The following is a 19513-nucleotide window of genomic DNA, read 5'->3' on the forward strand; positions in this document are numbered from 1 at the left end:
GGTGAGCTGAGAGCTGAGATCTGAGTGAGAAGAAGGAGCCGGCCACCACGAGGAGATCTGGGTATTTTCAGACAAAGCCAAAAGCAAGTGCAACGCTCCTGAGATGAGCTTAGTATCTGGGGGGCGGTGGAGATTGCCAAGAAGACCAGTGGGTCCGAGACATGGAGAGCAAAGGAGAGTGGTGTGAGGTGAGATGGGGGAGCAGGCGGGAGCCAGTGTACGCAGCATCTGGCAGCCATCAGCCAGTGTGCTTATATACACTAGACACCTCCGAGGCTGCCAGTCACCCCCCCCCCAGCTATAATAAATGCATTTTATCCAGAGAAACAGACACTTGTTAAACAGGGAAGCCCCCTAAGGACTCCGGTCTATAGGAAAACGTCTTTTGTATAGTCAATTGAATTGTATATCTGCTTTACTGAGTCAATGTATTTAAAAAAACCCTATCATTTCATTGCAGAACCATGGTATGTTCTCGATGCCTTATAATTCCGCCTTAAAAACACTATGTACTCGGCCCTGGCCGGTTGGCTCAGCGGTAGAGCGTCGGCCTAGCGTGCGGAGGACCCGGGTTCGATTCCCGGCCAGGGCACATAGGAGAAGCGCCCATTTGCTTCTCCACCCCTCCGCCGCGCTTTCCTCTCTGTCTCTCTCTTCCTCTCCCGCAGCCAAGGCTCCATTGGAGCAAAGATGGCCCGGGCGCTGGGGATGGCTCTGTGGCCTCTACCCCAGGCGCTAGAGTGGCTCTGGTCGCAACATGGCGACGCCCAGGATGGGCAGAGCATCGCCCCCTGGTGGGCAGAGCGTCACCCCCTGGTGGGCGTGCCGGGTGGATCCCGGTCGGGCGCATGCGGGAGTCTGTCTGACTGTCTCTCCCTGTTTCCAGCTTCAGAAAAATGAAAAACAAAACAAAACAAAACAAAAAAACACTATGTACTCAACTTAAGGTTTGGTCCCCTGTTAAAATCTAGATTCCTTTGTGCTGGGTCCTGCAATGAGTTATCAGTCATTTCATGCTCCTACAAATGAATTGAGAGATGCCTTTGAAAAAAAATTTTTTTTAAAAGAAAAGCATAAAGTTGCTGGGTTCTTGTGCACAAGAAGGAATCTTCAGAGCAGAAACAAACCAAGAAGGAGAAAGTAAGAAAGCCTCAAAAAAAACGACTTCTTTTAATGAGTTTGAGCTGTGCTCTGCTTCCTTGGATGGACAAATGCCAAGGCTTATTATAGAAAGGCTCTTTTTCTTGAAATAACACATGTGTGTGTCTTTTAATAGCTCTTCCCTAAACAGAAGTAATTCACAGAGCCCAGTGATTGCAGTGCGGGGCTCCTGCTGGCCTGCTGCCCCTCCGTGGGCTCTGGACAGGCACCCTGGACTTAACCCCTGCGGACACTCGTTTCCGTGACAATGAGACCTGCTGTGCTAGAGGCGGCTCCAACAGCTGGTGTGAACAGATTAGGCATCCCTTTCCAACTTTGCGTTCCAGGGACTTCAGATTGGTTGCTTGAAATCAGCCATGATAAGATTATTTACAGCACAGACATCAGCAAATGCACACATTGGTTCCCCCCCCCCCCCCCCAGCAAGCTGATTGTTAAACACCAGTGTGCCGCTGCTTAAAGATGTGGATTTTAGCATCTGCCATAGCATGGGGGGAGGGGGAGATAGCCGTTTCTTTGTTCTGCTTCTTGAATCGTTGTTAATGATATTCAAAATTGGATTCATCTTCACAGTTTAGCTACATTTTCTATGTATAGACCCCATTTACTTTCTCAAAAAGCGCCTCGCATTCCATGGTTGACCAGATCGACATTAAGGGCCCCCTCAAGGTTTTGAGCCATCTGGCTCTTGTTGCCCTGTCTACCCGGGCTCCAATCAAGTTTAACCTTCAACGTGCCTGGTCCTCCAAGTACCCTGTTCTTTCCCCTGGACATTTCTCCTCTGCTGCCCCACCTGCAGGGCTCTCCTTGGGTCTAGGGAAGGCTTACCCGTGTTTCGAGGTCAGAGCAGAGGTCACGTTCTCTTTCACACGTCTCTGCCCCAGCTTCCTTCACGATCCATTGCTCTTAGTCCAGTGCTCCCACCAAGCGCCGTCTGCACCTCCTCAGTCACCGCTGCCCTGTCTCCAGGTGTTTGTCTCCAGGTCTTCTCTCCTCCCCTGGGATGTAAGGCCCCTGGAGGGTGGTGGATTTACCTTACTCACCATTTTTTTCTTTTAGAGCTTCTGGTACAGAGCTTTGCACATAGTCACTACTCTGTAAGGTCTAGTTGAATTATCTGTATATATGACTTCATATTCTCCACAGTGCCCTGGACAACATTGTGTGTGTGTGTGTGTGTGTGTGTGTGTGTGTGTGTGTGTGTGTAACTTACTAAATATTTGTACCTGTGAACTGATTTTATTTAGCATGGGAGATACCTTATGGAGGGGAACACTAGGCTCAAATGTCATCTAGTGAGGACCAATGACAAAACTTCTACCTTCAGTGTGAAATGTCACCTTTCTCATCTGCATACAGAGTTAGAGTCCTTTGTTCAATCACGTGTTAGAAAGGCACCAGTCTGTCCAAATCATGACGCCCTGGACGGCCACTGAGGATGCGCCTGTGGCCCTCCTGGGGACAGAGCCTGCTGGAGTGTCAGTGAGTTCTCCTGGGACTTTTTTCACTAATACTGAAATAAAACTGAACCTGACGTTTTTCCTTTGCTCACTGCTACTTTGAGAGAAGGCTATTTCTGTTCTGTTGATTCATTCATTTAGCAATTACGGCTTCCTCGTGCCAGGCCCTCTGCTAAAGGCTCAAGATATAAAGGTGGATTATCCACGGCCCTGACCTTCAGGGATTCACGATCAGAAAAAGCGAAAAGGCAATAGAACGGGCTCAAAGTCTCAGGCAAAATCAAGCCCCGAAGCTCTGACAATGACCCACATCAGTGCGTTTGCCCATTAGGTTCTGCCATCTGTCCCCGCATGAGGCGTTTGCTGTAACTCCTTTCCACGGGCTGCGTTGGGTTTGCATGACCTTGGAGACAGCCTGAAATCCTGAGCGCGCAGGGGTGCTTTTAGAGTTACTGGTCTGCACTTACCTACTTCAAATAGATTTCACACTCTAATTATCTCCTCTTACCAGGCTGCCTAAATGACTGACGACTAGCTCTTTAGTCACTCCAAGAATGGATTTCTATTGAGCCGGTGCCCGGGATGCATTAGGATGCCCAGAACATGTGTGGCCGCTCGGAGCAGCGCCGGGCAATTAACAGAAGGCAAGCAATTTGCAAAATACCTCAACTTCCTGCTCATCTCTGAGGCAGAAAATTGTCACACCTTAACCTCAGGAGGCTCATCTGCAGAATCCTTTTCCCTCCACGCCCCCCCCCCCTCCCCAAACCGAGGCTCCGGTGTCAGCTTCTCCCACCCCCTGCTTTTTGCAAACATAAGCACTCAAACAACAGCTATGACTCAGTTCCTCGCTAGCGCTGCCTGAATTGATTTAGTCTGAGTTCAGATTTAGCACCTAATCATGTTCAATTTGCTCCACTGCACTGCCTAGAGATAAAAGGCACGGGGGAGAAAAATAGCTTCAGCCTGTGTCAGTCCTGGTGGTGATGTCATTGCCATGAGAAAGCCGGCCCTTCGTTACTCCGCGGTGCTGCCTCCGACGCGGCGGGCGGTGTGCGTGCGGCGGGCGGGTGGGCTCAGGTGCCGGCTCGGCGGCGTCCAGGCGAGGCAGCTCCGCCGCCGCCGCAGCAGCATCCACCTGGAGGCTCTGCCCTCACCCCGCCGCCGCGCGCACGACTCGGAGGCTGCCGAACTCTTTTGACAACCAGGAGGGGGGAATGCCAGCCCCTAGCATGGACTGTGATGTTTCCACTCTGGTCGCCTGTGCGGTGGATGTCGAGGTCTTCACCAATCAGGAGGTTAAGGTATGCACCTGCAATCTCATTTTTTTTTTTATTGCTGTTTCCGAAGCTGCTTGGCAGAACCTTTTTAGCTTAAGGAAGCCAGACTTTGTTTAATAGTTTTTAGCTCTCGGTCGGTGCTGGAAATGTATGGGATGAGAATGCGTGGCTGTATTAATTAGAATAAGTTAGGAGAGGGACCAGCACGTTAATTTTGAATGCGATAAGGTCTACCATTATCTGGTGTTTTTTTTTCTTGCTTTTTCTAGTAGCTGATTTTGCAGTAGACATGTTTTGTAGTCTCATATCTGTGTCAACAAAGAGAATTTGCCAGTCCTTAATTTCGAGAGGGGTTTGGAATCAGTGGTTAAAGGAAGAAAGTGCATGTAATAAACCTCGTACCCAGGACACCTTGCTAGTGGGACAGTAACCCCTTCATGGAATGTCACTTACAGATGCCACGACGTGCTTGGTCTTCAATTTGAACAAGAGCTGTCTTAAGGACGTCAGATTTAGCTTCCAGTTCTCTGAAAATCGAAGTTGGAAAGCAACTGCCTAATTTTTTTATTTTGTCATTCGAAGGAAGCAAGTCATTTCCTTGTGCAGTTGTCCAAAAAGAAAGTTCAGGCATAAATAAATTTTGCATCTTAATACTTAGTGTGTCACGGTGCTGGTGCTCACTGACTGTCTGCAGGAATTGTTTGCTTGTCCCCTGCTGACATTCATTCTCTTTTATTTCCCCACTTGGTTTTATATTATGGAAAAGATTTCATGCTTGTAAAATGAGACTTTCAATTTTTCTTCTCTCATATTTAGTGTAAGAATGAGCAGAAGCTTCTTATTTAAATAGCTCCTCTCTCTCTCTCTCTCTCTCTCTCTCTCTCTCTCTCTCACACACACACACACACACACACACACACACACACACACGAGTCAGTTGCTCATTGTGTGATGGAAAGAAAAGGGAATTACGTTGCATAATTGCGTTCTACCCCTGCGTTAGTCTTTACTTAAAGGAAGACCTTGAACTCTTTATTGTTTAGTGTGCAGGTGATACCCTGATACTTCCCAGGGAGGGGGTTATATGTTTCATTAGCATAACACCTGGCTCTGTCATTCAAGATTAGGGTTTTGGACACTCTTTTGAAATGGAGTCTAAAACCTGATTTGTTGTTTCTTCATATTTTAAATATGTGGCCCTATGTTTACCAACTCTAAGGCCAGTGCTGCAGAAGTGGGTCCCACCTGTCATACTGAGGTCGGAAGACTAGAATATAATGGTTTGCTGCTGCCTATGGTTGCATCCGGAATGGAAACGTGCCCGCGAAGAATGACCGACCTTCCAGTTGTCCCTCCCACAAGCACTCCAGATGGGAGAGCAGTCATCAAATCCCCTGCAGCTTAGAACCAGTTTAGAGTTTGGTGTGGGTAACTGGGTCGAGAGACACCTTCCACCAACTTCTGAATCAGAAGGAAAACTTCACAGCTCTTTTCTGTCCTCGATAGTTCTCTGTTGTTTATGTGCTTGCTCTGCAAACGTCATGAGATAGTCTAAACTTTTTTTGGTTCAAGAAATGATAATGGCAACATATTTGTTAGGCATCGACGATATGCCAGTCATTATGTTCATATGGGAAGGAGTTTAAAATATGCTTCTATGACGTATGTATCTGTGAGATAGACATAAAAATAACCGCTTGCCCAATATTTCTTCAAGAGAAGGACTGTCTTGTGGAATTAAAGGGATACAAAATTCTTACGGCTGGTTGTACATGAGTGGTTGAGACGGCTTCGTGGAGAAAGTGGTATTTGAACTTGCCGATGGGGAGATTTTATACAGAAGGAGGGAAGGCCTGAGGATGGGGAGGCATTCCATTTTGCAGGGGAATGAGTCAATGAATTTCACTGCAGTAAGATCTGAGAGCTGGGAGGGGAAGCAGGGGAAGGAGCGAGTCAGGACCGGATAGTGGAGCACCTGATCCTGCTCGTCAGAAATGTATGGGGTGTTCTGGGAAGACTCCCGCCAGAAAGATGTATTATATGCCCTTAAGACCAAATAGCTTTAAATCACAATGGATTTGTCTCTTTGGGACAGGTTACCTAATCTTTCTGTGCCTTAGTTTTCTCATCCATAATGTGGGAATAATAGTAGTTTCTACCTCATTGGCTTGGTTGGAGGAGTAAAGAAAATTATAAACGTAAAAAATTTAACACCATGCCTGACATTTATTTGGCATTTAATAAATGTTAGCTATTGCTATTCTCATCATTGCCGTATTTTAGACATTCTCTGAAGGTGATAGGTGACTTCTACCAGTTTATTGGAATGTCTTAATTCTAACTGAGTTTACAATGACAAGCCAGGTCCTGGAAAACATTTTTCCTCCCATTCCCCAAACATAAACACACATACCCTAGCAATTTAGAAAACACGGCCCTTTCTTTCAGACATTTAATCATTTAATGTAAAACAGTGACATTATTATCAAGCTAAGATCGACTCTGTACTTATTAAAAAGGGGGAAAATGAACAAAGTAAGGTGGGCCAAACAGGTTTGTTGATTAAACCTATCTGCTCCTTGTTCAAAAATGGGCATTGTTCATTGTCATGTTCAAATGTGAAATTCTGGCACCAAAGTTTCCCCAAAGGCAAACTTCATTCATTGCCAATAACAGATACATGGCGGAACCAGAGTGTCTACCCCCAGGGTCTTTAATATTTGCTGTTGTCAAGAAGGGAGGCCCCCAGGAGGGTTTGACTCACCTGCCTGCATCCAGCTGGCCTGATCTCAGTCTTTTTGCACACCCTTCCTTTCCACGTGTTGCCCCCGTGGAAAAGCAACCACCCAGGGTTAGGCAACCAGCAGGCAGCTTTGTAAGCGCAGTGGTTTATTTGAAGGGAATGGAGGCAGGTGCAAATACAATGTCTAATCTTGACTTAGAAAGCCTTATCTTCAATGGTGGATCTCAGCTGGTCGCATTGGGGGCCCTTCAGACTCCAATTTCCTGAATTTTGCCAAAGCTGCTAGAGCAATAGTACCAAAAAGAGCAGAGAATCAGGCAAATGGAGTTCTGCCATATTTATTTGTCTTTCTCCAGAAAGTCCATTAGTGGTGTCATGATGAACTTAGCTGTCCATTTCATGGCATAAGAGTACTCAGAGAGATAGAGGAATATGAAACCCTTAATAGAAGAAAAATGATATGAACTAAAGAATGTGTGTGTGTGTGTGTGTGTGTGTGTGTCTAAGTATGCAGGATTGATTTCTTTTCAGTATTCCTTTTATATTTCTAGAAATAGTCTTCCCCACCCCAAGGAGCCAAACCTTTGGGAAAAAGATAGAGATCCAAAGATGGGTAATAAAATTTATATTTTATTTTAGTCCAGTGGTTCTTAAACCTGATTTTATTTTGGTATCCCGTGGAAAGCTTTTAAATATTTACAATTCCCAGGTCCCATACCCAGAACTACCACCTTGGCTGATCTGAATGAAGCCCAAACATAGATTATCACTCAAAGTCAGTGTCCTTTCTCCTCTAGACACAGGTAAGAATGGGTCATGCCATTCAAGAATCACCTAGAGCCGTGGTCGGCAAACTCGTTAGTCAGCAGAACCAAATATCAACAGTACAACGATTGAAATTTCTTTTGAGAGCCAAATTTTTAAAACTTAAACTATATAAGTAGGTACATTCCTTATCGAGGTAGCGCCCGCACGTGGTATTTTGTGGAAGAGCCACACTTAAAGGATTGTGGTATTTTGTGAAAGAGCCACACCAAAGAGCCACGTGTGGCTCGCGAGCCAGTTTGGCAGCCACTGCCCTAGAGCAACCGGTGCTTAAACACTTTGGTCTGTATCCCCCAAATGAAGACATGGTGCATGCAGTTTCAAACGCAGTGCCTCTAAGCGGTCAGAAATGTGGAGGCTCACCCAACACTGCTGGATCAGAGAGCCAGAAAGGAAAGGAAATCGGGCAGATTATATTCGGCCTTGTTTGTCTTTCTCTCGAAAGTCCATTGGCCACTTTTGAATGGATGACCACTGGAAGCATTTCTGGGAAGGTGACGGTTTATTAAATGTCATTGTTCCAATGTCATTCGGAAGTAAATGAGAGAGTGTTGGGTAGATCTGAGGGAGAAGCATTTCCATAGAGGGAACAGTAGATGCAAAGAGAGGTGGTTTTATCCGATGTATTCTTACCCAGCCACCTTTTAACCTATTTTAATCATTTATCCATTCATGGACCTATTAAAATTATCACTATCTTGTGGCATATTTTATTTTTAAAAAGATGTTTAAGGATGCTCCTTTTTAGAAATCATGCTTAACCTAATTCCCTCATGATATATTTTAAGCCTGTTGGTTTTCATGGGGGAGAGAGAAATATAAGCAGGTATTTCTCAGCATAACAATTCTTCATATGCTGAAATCTTAGGATTTTTCTTTCTCCTTCTGGAAAGCCAGCGCCTTTATAGGTGACTCATAGTCCTACTTTCTCTCCTCTGCCTTTGAGCCTTGCCCAGTATCCTCTTAATCCATATAACCTTGGGAAAATCTCTTAACCCTTCTGGATGTATTATAATCATACTGAGAAAAATACTTGACTGCTTTGTATGTTGTTTTCCTTTTCACACAATAGTATGATGTGTCTGACTCACAGTCTGTGTCGTGCTGCTGTGTGAGTTATGAGAAAAACCGAGCACATCATGGTCCCTGAGTACAATGAAATCCCTTTGTCATTTGAACCACTGGAAATTTCTAATTCCTTGTTTTGTTTGGTGGGAGTCGTGTGAGGAGAAGGATGGAGCAGAGTTGGTATCATATAGTTTGCACTCTAGTTTGAGGAGAGACCAGGGACACACATGAATCTGTGGAAACTGGGTATTCGGAACTGATCTGGAAGAGAAAACTGTGGGTATTTGGCAGGAGAGCTGGTCAACCTTGATACCTATTTTTTTTTATGCTTGTTGCAAGTGCAGCGCTGCAGAGAGGATCTGGCCTCAACCATGATCTTATGGCTATGCAGAACTCTAAAGTTCTTTCAGCATCTTCAAAACTATGTGTTGCCTGAACGGTGGTAGCACAGTGGATAGAGTGTCAACCTGGGATGCTGAGGTCCCAGGTTAGAAACCCCAAGGTCGCCAGCTTAAGCACGAGGTCGCCAGCTTGAGCATGGGATCATAGACATGATTCCATGATCATTGGCTTGAGCCCAAAGGTCACTGGCTTGAGACCAAGGTCACTAGTTTGAGCAAGGGGTCACTGGCTTGGCTGAAGCCCCCAGTCAACGCCCATATGAGAAGCAGTCAATGAACAACTAAAGTGCTACAACTACAAGTGGATGCTTCTCATCTCTCTCCTTTCCTGTCTCTTTCTGTCTCTGTCTCTCCTTCTCTCTCTCTAAAAAGAAAAAACAGACATGTTCACTTAATAACATAGAAATGTTTGAGTTGCATATGATTTAGTTCTCAATAGTTGAAACCCTCTAGAGAGATTCATGGTAACTTTTAGTAACCACAACATTAAATTAACAGAAACTCTCACTCTCTATTCAATTACTGTGATATTAAATAATATTTGTTACTTATCTCCAGACCACATTTAATTTCTGAAAACCAAAAGGGTGTGTGTGGGAGGATGGGGTTGGGGATAGGGTGGCATGTTCACAACAGATACTAACACTCGAGCAAGCAAATACGCTGCTCACAAAAATTAGGGGATATTTCAAAATGAATATGGAATGATTAAAAAAAGAAACATTTGATTTTTTTTCTTATTAAACAAGAACATCAGAAAAGCAAACAAGTCAAAGCAAGTTGTTTGGTTATGCAAATGAGATGCAAAACCGGTATTGATTTCATTGGTGAAAATGCGCTGTACAAAGGGCGGAAAGTGCTGGAGTGTCTGCACGTTCCCTGATCCCCTCGTTTTTGTGAGCGGTATACTTGCCCTTTTTCTGACAATAAACTGACAGGGATTGAGACCATTCTGAAAATAAATGAAGTATGTAAAACCAAATGTCAAAAATTAAGCCTAAGAAATACTTTTAAGAATCTTAACATTTTTAAAGGTGCAATATGGAACATTTTCTAGTCTCTGAAGAAAGTAGCAAACATCTTCCAGAAGTGATTTTATGCAAATGACAGATGCTCCCTGGGACGGTTAATAGGCAGTGTTCTCAGCCACCTGTTCTATTAGGGAAAGACAAGGTCCAGTGTTCAACTAATGACATTGTTAAGCAGGAAAGTCAACTGAAGCTCATCTGTTTGAAGAGTCTTTGAACTGCTGGAGAGTAACTGCCTTGAACTTGGCTGTGAGATGTACTTAAAAACAGCAACAACACCATAGCATCTTCATTAACATTGTTCTCCTAAAAAAATAGATTTTGATGTAAAACTCAGAGAGGTCCATTTACATCCTTAGTGATTTCGTTTGAGTACCACTATCAGTAATTTATAATGGGTTTTTTAGTACTGTCTAGTGAAGCTTAGTCTTGACAAATAAGAAAGGATATGATAGCTTAAACATTGACTATCACTTGACGTGGCTAGGTTGGAAGCTTCATAGGTATTGCAACTTTGTGGTGAATAGCCCAGGTTCTCAAGGAGGTCTTAAACTCTCCAACCCATGCCTGGTCCAAGATGTCTTTATGTAAAGGGACAATTTTTTTTATGTACTCTTTATGTAAGAGAATGTAGCCTTTTGCAACTCTGAATCTATGCTGATTCTAAAATACAACATAGAAAACAAGATCATTTAAAGAGGATTTCAAACAGATAAAAAGAACATAATCTCTACTTCTTCTAGAATAGAGAATTTATCTTAAAAGTATTTGAGAGTGAAAAATATCCAACAAGTCAGATCTTCCCTAGGAAATACTCACTGTATGTGCTTTCATATTCCTCTTTGGAGAACTGTATCTAGAGGAATATATATATATATATTCATTTTTTTCATATATATATGAAAATATATGCATGTATATATGGTATATGTAATTTTTTTCTCCATGGCTATGGAAGGTTTTTTCTGTTTGGCTCTGGCCTAACTAGGTATTAGAAACTGTGGCTTTTTAAGCATGTCAGAAGAGATTTAAAGCCTAGGGAAGGTTCCTGGCAAAATAATCTAACAGAAGCCTAAACAATTCCTTCAGTGGGGAAAAAGACTAAGATATTCCTGGCCTCCTTTTGTGTGTGTGTGTGTGTTATTATACCAAAGAGGTGTTTACATCCGTCCAGTCTAGTAGCACAATTGTTTACCAAAGAGGTGTTTACATCCGTACAGTCTAGTAGCACAATTGTTTTCTCCAGAGTCTGACATACAAGTTCTGAACTAGGAATGCTTATTAAAGGCTTTTGTAAAGATCTTGACCTTTGAACTCCCAGAATGATGACTTTAGCAAATCTACCCTTCACCGGCTAGACTGGACTATGGACCAGCTTTTCTCCCCGCCTCCCCAAAGAGCATCTTCTTTAATATTCTACTTATCCCAACAATATGGTAGTTCTCTGCTAAGTTGTAAGATGTCCCCCTACCCCAGTGCCAATCTCTGGTAGTCCTAAAGGACTATGTGAGCAGTGGTCCTGTTGTGTCCCGAAGATTTAACTTTGGGTGGCACTTACTAACTTAAGCATCAAACCATCCCATGTGATGGCAGATATAAACCCTGAGAGGTATTCCTCACTGTGGATCAGTAGTATATGTTATCAAGATGGACAATTTTAAACATCTTAACACATCTTTCCATTTGCTAACTATTTCTAAGTGGCAGACACATGGCACATACCAGGTTCTCCTTGTCATCCCCATGACAGCCCAAGGCATCTATTCATCTGCCTCATTATAAACAGGTTCCTGATCAGAGAGGTCAAGCTTCTGTGCAAGATCACACAGCTATCAATGGACAGAAGTCAGTCTCAAGCTATGGTCTGCCTCACTCCTTCCACTACCAAAATGTCCCTAAGGATTACATAACAAGCTATTCATCAGTTACTGGGGGACAAAGCATGCAAATCTTAGAAGACAGGACAATGAGCTCATCTATAATAGCTACTCTAGTGCAAAACACTCCTCTCGTCTTCTGTTTCTTATCAGAGATGGCGGTACTACCTTGACATAAATCAGTAGTTGAGATCTTTTTATTTTTTTCAATAAACCTACATCGTGGCAGCTCTAAGCATAGCATCTGTTTTGATTTTGTTTTAATATTTGTTTCAGATTTTAATTACACCATCTAGTGGGAAAACAAAGTCTGCTGGAAACCACAGGGCTCCCCCCACAGACTGATAACACATGGTGTGGGAGCTGCCCGCATCTGGTCCCTGATGTTTACCTAACTTTTTCCATTGACTTGGTGAGCAGTGAGCTATGAAAAACTGTAGCCTGAGCAGGCGGTGGCGCAGCGGATAGAGCATCGGACTGGGATGTGCAGGACACAGATTCGAAACCCCGAGGTCACCAGCTTAAGCATGGGCTCATCTGGTTTGAGCAAAGCTCACCAGCTTGAGACCAAGGTCCCTGGCTTGAGCAAGGGGTCACTCATTCTGCTGGAGTCACCTGGTCAAAGCACATATGAGAAAGCAATCAATGAACAACTAAGGTGCCGCAATGAAGAATTGATGCTTCTCATCTCTCTCCCTTCCTGTCTGTCTGTCCCTATCTATCCCTTTCTCTGTCTCTCTCTGACTCTGTCACAAAAAGAAAAAAAAAAAGGAATTGTAGAGCAGGGGTAGTAAAACTGTTAATGATAATAATAATAATGTCATTTTACTTTGGTGACAAAGCAGTACTTTTTAAATCATACAAAACTCAGCTTTCTCACCAAAGATCTTCAAAGTGAGAAGAGAGCGCATGATTCACAAGGGGAAAGTCGGGCTGCGATGTTGTTCATGACACAGCCGCCGTCTCTCAGTGTGTTATTTTAGCCCACATCAATAGTTCATCTGATAGAATCGATTTCATCCCCTGTGACTTCACTGTGCTCTCGGGTATTGACTAAGACACTCATCTCAGGCCACCTTTCCTGGAACAGGATATGCAAGCAATGAGCAAACTTAATATAGCAATGATGTGTTGAGCACTTACTGTTTGTCAGGCACTATGCAAAGTGCTTTTATTCATTCGTTTATACATCAAATATGCATTGAGTGCATTCCATGTTCGGGGCCTCACACGAGGCTCTGGGGATGTAGAGATAGATGAATGGCCCATCGGATGCAGGGGCCTATGCTCAGTCACCAGGCAGAGCTGACCCTCATTTCGCTCCGTCCCACTTTCCCCCACAAAGGACAGTGCTGCTTCAACCTCTAAAGAGGTCCCCTTGGCTGTCATGGGGCATGTGAGAAGGAGGTAAGCCCAGCCCCCGAGTCAGGCATCCTGGTTGGAATTCTGTTTACCCACTTGGCCTTTGACTGTGTGACCCTGAGCAAGGAGCCTTACTTCTCTGCCAGTTTCCTCAACTAGGACATGAAGAAGTGATGCCTACCTCATAGGTTGATGGTGAGCATTAAATGCATTTTAGTCTATAAAAAAAATAAACAGTGACTAACAGACAGAATACCCACAAGTGAGGTGAGCCTTTATAATCATCGTCCTCGTCACCATCGTCGTCACCACCATAGTTATTATTAGCAGACTTCTTATATGGAGTTTTGAGTTTTCTTGCCAGGGCACTTTATTTACCTGCCCTAATTACATTAGACTCTTCCTCTGAGGTTTTCAACTCATTTTTGCTCGGGGGCAGCCGTGACCTACCTCAGTGACACTCTGAAGTCACAGAATCAGAGTGGGAAGTACCCGGCTAAGCAAGGGACCGAAGGGCCGCAGACCCCAGTCTGTCTCTTCCCTTGTCTGTGAGTTTTCTTCCCTCTCCCGAGTTTCCCTGGATACGGGGCCCCATCGAAGCAGGTGGCGCCAGGAAGAGGGGGCTCTGGATAAACAGGCAGTGTCCTCGCCCTGCGGCCATTTTGAGGGGGGCTGTAGAGATGCTGCCCCCAGGAAGCTGCCGATGTTGAGTAAGTTGCTGGAGATGGAAGCGGCCTGAACAAGCCCCCCGCCCCCAACCTGGCCGAAATTCAGAGGCTCAGTGGCTGTCCTCTCACTCAGAATGAAGGCCAAGTCCTTGCTGTGGTCCCCGAGGCTCATCAGCTGTGTCCCAACCGCCTCGCCAACCTCACCTCCTCCGCGGACCTCCCCCTCTTGCTCGGCCCTCGCCGCCCTGCTCCCTGCACGGGCCCAGCGTCCGCTTGAGCTTGCCTCGCTGTGCCCTCTGCCCGGAACGCTCTTCCTCCTGGCGTCCACCCGGCCTGCTATCATTTATCAGAGAGCTGTTCCTTGACCGCTGGATCTAAAATAGCACAGCCCGCTGGTCCCTCTGCTCCCCTCATCCTGCCTTGATTTTTGTCACAGCACAATCACAAGGTGACGTAGTCTGTTTATTTCTTGGTTCGTTGCCTACCCCTCTCCCCCAACCCAGAAATGCAAGCTCCAGGAGGTCAGGGGCCCTCCCCTTTGCCCACTTCTGAGTTCCTAGGGACTCCATGCAATAACATCAAGAAAATGTGTTAACAAATGATAGACTCCAGTTCTCAGGGACCTTGAGCATGCTGCTAGACCACCTTCTTTGAAAGGAATGGTCTAGATTTCCAGACCCAAGGCCCTGTTTATATGGCAGAACTCAGAGGTTTCAAAGCAAGATGCCCCTGAAGGAACACAGAGGTGGAACTCAGAACCCATTTCTCCCAAATATATTTACATCTGTCTCTGAGCAGGTGTAATTTTAAATGGAGCTGTAGACTGATTTCACCACAGTAATGCTAAACTGTAACTGCAGGACTTCTCATGTTGACCTCCACTTCCCATTTCTACTTTAAAACTGCGGAGATAGGTGGAAATTAGATTAATTGCCCACGCTGAGCTCGGTTTCTCTTTCGCTTAATAGGCGATTTGCCCTAGAAACTCTTCGTTCTGCCGGGCACACTTACCTCTGACTGTGCAGCAACTTGCACCGTTGAACCAGTCGACAATTTGTGATACTTGGAAACAAAAACCAAAACGAAGCTCAAAGTCCTACTATCCATCGCTTGAATGGATAAGCAGCAGGTCTGAATTATTAATGAGAGGGATAGTGGATGATCTAGTTGATATTCTCACTTTGTGAGGAAAAGTGCTTCAGCAAAGGGATATGTCGTGTAGTGCTCAGCAAAATAATATTCTATATTTAAATAACACTCAGCATCAACAGCCATCGGCGTTTATATAAGCCTCCGAAGACTTGACCCCTCTTTGCAATGAATGCTTCCTCGTGCCTCCCTTCCGATGTAGTGGGCAGTATTCTTCTCTCAATGAGAAATCCAAATTAGACATATCCCCAGACTCCGCACCCAGTCAATAAAGAGATTACAGTTTGCTTCTTTAACTAGACATTTCTTATTGCAAAAGACTTGTAGGCAGAAGCAAGAAGCAACTTGGTTTCATGGAAACAAGTTGGTCTTTGGAAGCAGAAGTTCCTGAATTCACAGTACTTCTTATTGATGAGTTTCTTCATATGTTTGTGGTTTTTTTTATTTTGTTTTTTTTTGAAAATGTACAGATTTTGATGAAGAGCTGCTAGGATGTAGGTGATCAATAAGCTATCACGGATGCCTGTGTACAACGTCACTCATATTCATTCCATGGAGAGCAGACAAGATGGAGCACTTCTTAGGTAGTAGGTGCTGCTTTAATAATCCTCGGGCGTTCAGAAGTGGAGGCAAGCCTCCTGCCTCAAGAGATTCACAGGCTGATGGAAGGGTGAAGGTAGCAAACAGATACATCGAGCTTAGAATATGCCATGGTTTCCCTAAGCCCCGGATACTATGGAAACCTACAGGAGGGTGGTCTGGGATGATGAAGAATTAGCCACAGAGGTATGTAATTCCTGAGTCACAACTTGACAGGCTAAGTAGGTGTTGGCCAGGTGAAGGAGCTGCGGAAGTCGAAAAGGGCACCCCCTGGTGGAGAGAACAGACTTGCACCAGAGCAGAAATACGCGAAAAGCAGTGACTTCTAGAAGTAGAGCCCTGGGTGGATGAGAGATACAGAGGCCGTGGGTCTGTGGTCTGAAGGAGCTTGGACCTTCTGGATTGGACCAGGGGAAACATCTTAAGCAGAGAGTGACCTGTCCACCTAGTCTGACAGAAGGTCCTCTCTGGTTGTAGTGTGACTTGGCTGCACCAGGGCTGATCCTGCAGAGAGGTGAGTGACAGGAGGGGCTGGCTCGTCCCAGCCGGGCAGGGTGAGGTCCTGCAGGGCTCAGCTGCAGGGTCCCAGCCCCCTTGAATCACCGTCATTATCTTTTGTCATTTCTCTGTCTTTTCTTTAAAATAAAAAAAAAGAGGAAAGAAATCAAAACAGAAAAGCAGCCATCCTGAGGCTATCACTAGGTTGCCAATCACCAGGGTGGACTTGGGGGAGAGAAGGACACACGTGTTCTTTTCCACCGCGGCTCTGCAGCAGGTGCATCAGAAAGCACGGACTGACTGTCTTCTGGGGCCAGGAGTCTCAAGTCAAGGCTCCACACCTGGCCCCTGCCCTGGGGAGTCACTCAGTCTGTGGGTCAGGGAGGCAGACTTACAACCACAGCCGGATGTCCTTTCTCCAAAAAGCCTGCCCTGATGCCTCTCAAAACTTCTGACAGTTTGGAAATGGAATTTCAATGATGTTAACTGCTGGACCTAGAATATTGTGTGCCCCTCATGAGAACAAAAGCACATGCAAAAAACAAAAACAAAACCCAAACACTCTTTGTTATTGCTAAAATATGTTTCTAGAGGCTCATAGTCCCTGAGCTTAGCACACACAAAGCAGAGAAAGGGAAGCCTGATGCCGTGCCTGTTAGTGTCCTGTTGCCCTCATGCCGACGGTCTTGCCTCAGAACAAGTCTACATTTAATAGCTGCCCAGTTAAAGTCAGATGAGGGAATGAACAATGGTGCTCGAGTTCGATGCTGGCCTAATTTTAGGCAGTGGGATGGAGGAGGGGCAGAGAACAGGGAGGAGTCTCTCTCTCCGTCCGGCCAGGCTCCAAAGGTGGCGCGCATCACTTCCTCTCAGATCCGACTGGCCCAAACATGGATGCATGAACACATCAGGGTGCCAGGGAGACTCAAACTACCACGTCCGTGTTCCCGGTGGCACTGGGCCTGGCTGAAAATCAGGATTCTAGGATAAACAGAAGAAGAAGAAGAAGGTGGATGTTGAGGGACAAGTAACAATTTCTAGTGCAGACGACAAATGTACCCTTTAAATAAATGACTTGAAAACTCAAGCCCCAGAATTCACACATGTTAAGTGACAGCCCTGAAGGAGCTACTGAAATCTCATAAACACACAGTCTCGGGAGAAGCTCGTCAGATTTCACGAAACAGGTCAGCTTTCATCTGGAGTTTGAAAGGCAGGGCAGGTATTAGGCACTCGCCAGTGTGGCTGCTCCCTTCTAGACAGCTGGTGAGAGCGGGGCCCAGCAGGCTGTCTCCGCAGTCACAGCCCCAGGCCTTGGCCTTGGCTCTTCTTCTGTGCTGATGGGGCAGTCCCCACATTTACCCTCTTTACTTACTACTGCCAGCCAGTGGGTCGTTCTGTTTGCAGAGAGGATTTTATTAACACATGGCAAGACCATCTCTAATCAGATCCAGAGTATCAGTCAGATGATTGCAGTCATTGGATAGGGCTAGAGTTATATTGACTAAGCCAGCAAGCTTCTGCCCGTGTGGCACAAAGAGGCCTTCAGCCTTCCTGCATCCTTTATAGATGCGGAGGACCCGATGATGCAGCCATTGGCTGTGGGAAGACAGGAGGAGGCGTGACTAAGGAGGCAGAGGCTCCAGGTGAAGGTGTTCAGGCACTCACTTTGGGTAAATAACGTCATCTCTCTGGGAGTCCACTGCAATGAACGATCCCTAGAAGAGCAGTGGGTAGTGTGTAGAGGGAATAGGTTTTAGGTCCAGACCAGCCCGGGCTGAAACCCTGATGCTAACGGTTACTATTATAGTTCTGCAGTCTGTGGAAGCTTTCTTTATCTCTGAGTTACAATGTTCTCCTCTGTGAAGTGGGTGTGATAATGTTACTCTTCAGGGTGTTGTGGATGGAATGAGAATGTACGTAAAGCGTGAAGCCTCAACAGATGGCTATTATTTTTCTTGCCTCTTTCATATCCTAACTTTGAGGATGAAAATCCCTTAAATTCAACTGAGCCCGGTGATGAGATTTCACTGTTAATGACACAACAGTTCTGCTATGCTGAGAATCACACATTAGCTTCACCCACAAAATGTTGTCATTTTTCTGAAGTCCACATGATTTATGATTAACATTCCCACATAGGACATCATCCATTTTAGTAGAAAAAATCCATCAAATCTTTCAAGAGTGCAAAACTTGACAGCTCGTCAGATTCTCTCTTGAGGTTACTAATATCGACGATATCAATTGCTTCCTTTGGCTCAACCCTGGGAAACCAAAAGTGAAAACTGTTAACAGCAGCTGTTTTCTGGCCTGTACTGAAGCAGCGATCTTCTGTTAAGTCAACTAAAAGATTGTTTTGGAGGGAATATGAATCGGTCTTTATATATTTTTTTACAAACACAGGAAAACAAAGTTTCTTCACTGAGTGTTTTGGGTGAAGACACCATGTGCTCTCATTCAATCCTCTTTCTAATTTATATTATAGAATAGAAGCTCTGAGTACAAACATTTTATGATGATTTCTTGATGGTATGCTGGCAGATGGACATTAACTAAACTCAAAAGGACTTTGAGCCTGACCAGATGGTGGCGCAATGGATAGAGCATTGGACTGGGACGCGGAGGACCCAGGTTCGAAACCCCGAAGTCACTGGCTTGAGCATGGGCTCATCTGGTTTGAGCAAGGCTCACCAGCTTGAGCCCAAGGTCGCTGGCTTGAGCAAGGGGTCACTGAGTCTGCTGGAGCCCCCCGGTCAAGGCACATATGAGAAAGCAATCAATGAACAATGTTAAAGGTGCTACAACAAAGAATTGACGCTTCTCATCTCTCTCCCTTCCTGTCTGTCTGTCCCTATCTGTCACTCTCTCTGTCTCTGTCACACACAAAAAAGGAATTTAAGCTCTTGAATTCTGAATAAGCACAATATACCAAATCCCCAACTTTCCCTTGAACCTCCTGCTTGATCCACCGGCCAGTTACTCCAGGCGGGCAGTGTCATTACCTGGGCTTGGGATCTCCTGCTTGATCCACCGGCCAGTTACACCAGGCGGTCAGCATCACTACCTGGGCTTGGGATCTCCTGCTTGATCCACCGGCCAGTTACTCCAGGCAGTCAGTGTCATTACCTGGGCTTGGGATCTCCTGCTTGATCCACCGGCCAGTTACTCCAGGCGGTCAGTGTCATTACCTGCGCTTGGGATCTCCTGCTTGATCCACCGGCCAGTTACTCCAGGCGGTCAGTGTCATTACCTGCGCTTGGGATCTCCTGCTTGATCCACCGGCCAGTTACCCCAGGCGGTCAGTGTCATTACCTGCGCTTGGGATCTCCTGCTTGATCCACCGGCCAGTTACTCCAGGCGGTCAGTGTCATTACCTGGGCTTCAGATCTC

General features: G+C 45.4%; 1 protein-coding gene across 3 annotated transcripts in view; it reads left to right on the forward strand.

The window, feature by feature from the left end:
• RCAN2 (regulator of calcineurin 2) overlaps positions 1-19513 on the forward strand; it is a 263986-nt gene that overhangs the window by 160127 nt on the left and 84346 nt on the right. Inside the window, exon 1 of one of the 3 annotated variants that reach the window (XM_066359283.1) lies at positions 3678-3925. The exons of the other annotated variants lie outside the window; for them this stretch is intronic. Coding sequence (XP_066215380.1) covers positions 3839-3925 — 87 coding nt within the window. The 5' untranslated portion in view covers positions 3678-3838. Of the gene's footprint in view, positions 1-3677; positions 3926-19513 lie in introns of those variants that run through there. 3 annotated transcript variants of the gene reach the window in all.

The sequence above is a fragment of the Saccopteryx leptura genome, chromosome 1 (genome assembly GCF_036850995.1).
Source record: "Saccopteryx leptura isolate mSacLep1 chromosome 1, mSacLep1_pri_phased_curated, whole genome shotgun sequence".
Lineage (NCBI taxonomy): Eukaryota > Metazoa > Chordata > Mammalia > Chiroptera > Emballonuridae > Saccopteryx > Saccopteryx leptura.